This window comes from Nestor notabilis, unplaced genomic scaffold (genome assembly GCF_000696875.1).
Source record: "Nestor notabilis isolate BGI_N333 unplaced genomic scaffold, ASM69687v1 scaffold13821, whole genome shotgun sequence".
Lineage (NCBI taxonomy): Eukaryota > Metazoa > Chordata > Aves > Psittaciformes > Psittacidae > Nestor > Nestor notabilis.
The window spans coordinates 31,308-35,300 of NW_009913432.1; the positions used below are offsets into that span (position 1 = coordinate 31,308).

The 3,993-nt window shown below is 49.8% G+C and overlaps 1 protein-coding gene across 1 annotated transcript in view; it reads right to left on the minus strand.

Annotated features, from left to right (window-relative positions):
- The window catches only part of SLC25A48 (solute carrier family 25, member 48), a gene marked incomplete at its 5' end in the record, with an annotated part of 9,098 nt that extends 5,772 nt beyond the window's left edge, over positions 1-3,326 (minus strand). The window contains 2 exons of the mRNA XM_010023202.1: positions 162-233; positions 3,283-3,326. Coding sequence (XP_010021504.1) covers positions 162-233; positions 3,283-3,326 — 116 coding nt within the window. The remainder of the gene's footprint in view (positions 1-161; positions 234-3,282) is intronic.
- Between the last annotated feature and the right edge of the window lie 667 nt (positions 3,327-3,993).

Sequence of the window (3,993 nt, forward strand, 5' to 3'; positions counted from 1 at the left end):
CTAAGCAAGAGAAGAATGTAGGGATTTACAGGCTCAATTGCGCCAACTTCATTGATCTTCATATAACTGCTGGTGTCAACGGTGGTTTTGTATAATCACTTTATGCATTTATCCATTGATCTATTTATCTATTTTCATTTTCAGTAAGATAAAGTACTTACAGACTCATTTCTGTACACAGTGAGAACACAGCTGAGTGTATTTCCATATCCTTGCCCAGCTTGCAGACGTGTCTGCAAAAGACATCCGTAAAACACGGTTAAAATCCCAAGCTCATGCTACATAAACAATGTGCATTTTGCTTTGAGATCAAATCCTTCCTTAGTTGTAAAGAAAACAGAGTGATAAAACAAGATATATGTGCATCCGCAGGGCTAAACAGGACCACAGAGGTCTGAAGTGTTCTGCAACATCTGGAATCGATGACTGTCAATTGCTCTCAAGTCCAGACCTGCTACTTTGGCCAAGCACAGCAGACTGGTACATGGTGCTCTCCTTGGCAAGGTCCAGATTTATGTGGAAATTGGAGAGTGATGTGGTCTCCTCTGTTTGGGGACTTGTAGTGGAGGTTGGGATCTATTCTCAAGGATGGAGGGGTGAGCTCCCCTGGGAGGCTTTCAGGGCCCTTCTGATCCAAGGTATATCTTAAGACACAGAAATACTAACCAGAGCCAAAATAATTCAGCTCCATCTCAGAAATTCTCCGTACTTCACTCAAAAATATATTTTTACATCATTTCCAACAAATGTTTCTGGAAAGGATTGGCTATGAGCCTGCCAAAAAGTGCCTACAACAGCTGTACGAAATGGTGTGTAAGTCACGACAAAGCCTGTACGATTCCACATACTTTCGCCTTCTCACATATATCATACAATCATCACAGAATGGTTTGTATTGGAAGGGACCTTAAAGCTCCTCCAGCTCCAACCCCCTGTCACGGGCAGGGACCCCTTCCACTAGAGCAGGTTGCTCCAAGCCCCTGTGTCCAACCTGGCCTTGAACATTGGGATTCCATGACCAGCACATTCATTTGGCACAGCACCCTGCAAGAGCCTGGCCCGTGGGGTGCTGTGGTGGGACCCTGGCTGGGGAGAGGGAAGAACTGAAGCCCTGGGGTCACCTCTTGCTGTGGGGCTGCTCTGTGCTGCTCTCTGCACACGCTGAGTACCACTGCTCTGCTCCATGCTCAGCCACAGGCCATGGGGAAGGCGGCAGCAAAAGCAGAGTATTTACTAAGCCCTTACAAATAAGCTGGTACTCGTGCAGTGCACATTGCACAACACCAGCAGGCCCAGGCCATGGGTGCAGACCGGTGCACACTGTGAATCACATTGGGGGTGATGGGAATAGGGGAGAACCACTGGGGAGGGTGCCTACACCCTGAGCAGCCCAGGACAGAGCAGCCACAATGCACAGCCCTGCTTTCCCTCCTGGCTTCATGTGAATGCTTAGCCCAGACATTTCCATTTTGTCTCCATGGGCTTGTTGTTTTTTCTTTTACACAGTAACCAGGTATTTAGAGGTTCAGATTAATGCATTTTTTGAGTAACTGAGGGAAACACAGTGTCCTCACAAGCTGCTCCTCACACATATGCCCCTCAGCCAAGCTGTAAACACCTGGCACTGAAATCCCTGCTGGCATCTCTCGCAAAGTCAACTGATACCAGCATGAATATTCCATAGGAAAATTCCCCTTTTTGCTGTTTTTTGATTAGAAAGGGCTCTTGGGTGATGCCCAGAATCTGAAGAAGGTTTCTGGGGACATGGAATGTGCTGTGGAGGATGAAAAGTGAGCAAATGTTAAACTATAGAGAGTTTTACAAGGCCGTGGGAAAAAGCAGCTGCTTGGGTTTGAGGGGAGCTGCAATATGGGGAAGGGGCCAGATGAAGGAGGAGACCTGCTGGATGGGAAATATGGTGTGGGTACCACATACCCCATCCCACCACCTCCTCCTCCAGGTGGGGAAGGACCCCACATCCCCTGGATGCTGCAAATTCTGCGGAGCTGCCCCAGTGCTGGCTTAGTGCTGTGTAAACCACTCTCCTTTCCACCTCCCTCCCCCTAAATTTGGAAAAGCAACAAGTCTGCCTACTTGGTATTCCCAAGCAATGTCCAAAGCCGAGGGCAACAGAGGTGTCAGCCTGGCAGTTGTCTTTATAAGCGCTGAAGGATGGGCTCGCTGTTTCTTGGCATCCAGAAACTCGATGCTTCCCAGCAGGATCCCCTCCCAATAGTTGCCAAACTCCCACAAACCTGGCAATGATGCCCTGACCTCCAGCCTGAGGTGGGATTGCCTTGGCAACCCCGGGCAGAGCTGCCTGTGCTGCCCGTGCCCATTGCTGGGATGGCACAGGCAGCCTTACAGCTCCGCTGTGTGGGGTCTGCACCCATCCTCAAAAGGCAATGATCCTGGGACTGATTCCACCTTCGCAGCTCAGAAAGGGTAGGGCTGGCAACCACCTCCTGATCCCAGGATGTGTGTAAGAAGACGGCTGTGATGGCTTGGGAAGGGATGTGGTGTGGGCTGCACTGGACTCTCCTTCCCATTGCCCTCCAAGGGTCTCTAAGGTGCAAATGGGACCACTGCCTCTTGGGTTTGCCACATCTGACAGCCCTGCCTGGGGCCAGCAACAAGGCTGGAACCAGATCAGAGCCCATGGGCAGAGCAGTGGAAGGTATGAAAGGTCTATCACACTGTACAAAAAGAGAAAGGAACGGGATCTTCCTCTATCTCTGCATCAGCAGGGTCAGTCAACTTGGTTGGGTCAGGCTGTATTGTCTGCACTGTGCTAGCAAATATCATCTTACATCTCTAAATCCTTCCCTCTGAGAACAGTTGTCTTGCAGGAACAGTAAATACCGTGTCTCACAGCCCTGGGGTAACAATTTCAGCACTCTGCCCTTCCAGCATTGCCAACACTAGGAAAACATGTAAAAACGTGCCTGCAGCAAAACAAATATAGTTTCCCCGTTGCCCTTTGAATACTTGTCTGTGGCAAAGTTCAATAAAACATTGGCCAAACTGTTTGCTAAACCACACATGAAGTAAGGCCAGGTTGAATTTGCAGCATTCATCCTCACACGTATCAGCCAGTTCTTTTAGTTTCTCATTCAAAATGAGCATTGAGGAAAAAAAGTCTATTAAAACATTTCTACCCAGGCTAAATTCCCCCTTGGGGTGATGGGGTAAGTGAGGGTCTTGGAAGCATCATCTTGAGAGAGGCTTGCTGTTGGAGGGGGCTTGGGTGCTGACATGAGAACATGGTTCAAAGTGGTTTACCTTGATGGTGTCCAAGGGGTGACCCACAACCACGCTGGCAGCTCCTGGAGAGGAAGCAAAGTGTTACACAAAACACTGAAGATACTTTTGGGATGGGAAGCGATGGGTTTATAGGGGAGGAGGAGGAGAAATGTCCTTTTTTCTCCTGGACATTATAACCTGAGGATGCCTGTGATGAAAACTGGTGGCTATTTGGCTATGGAACGTCCTGTCCCAGTCCCAGGGTGTGCAGCAATAACATGGGGTCAGTAGGGCAGGGGGAGCGACTGCACGGCCTCCGCATGCTGCAGGGATCCAAAATCGAGCTGCTCACCTAACTTTTCGGCAGAGGTTCTGTGTTTTAGAGTCAGCTAACCTGTTAACCCCGTCTGGCTGCTCGGGATCCAGGGACCATCACACACCCCCTTCCCAAGCCTGGTGTGAGCAGCAGCCTGGGCAGGAATCTGGTCTGTGGCATGCAGTGTGTGATTGAACCTCTGTTCTTGCTGCTTCTGCAGCGCATCCCGGGCATGGGACAGCTTAGCTGTGCACCTTGTTAGCTATTATACCCAGTGGGAACTCTCAGTACTGATACCTCCACACATCCTCCCGTTTCCTGCCCTTTGGGTACCTGTTTTCCTGGTGTTTGCACTCAGCATTTTCGACAGACCAGATCAATACCCCTCCCATCAGCTTATTTGCTGAAGCGGGATCGTGGGGTCAAAGCCAGGC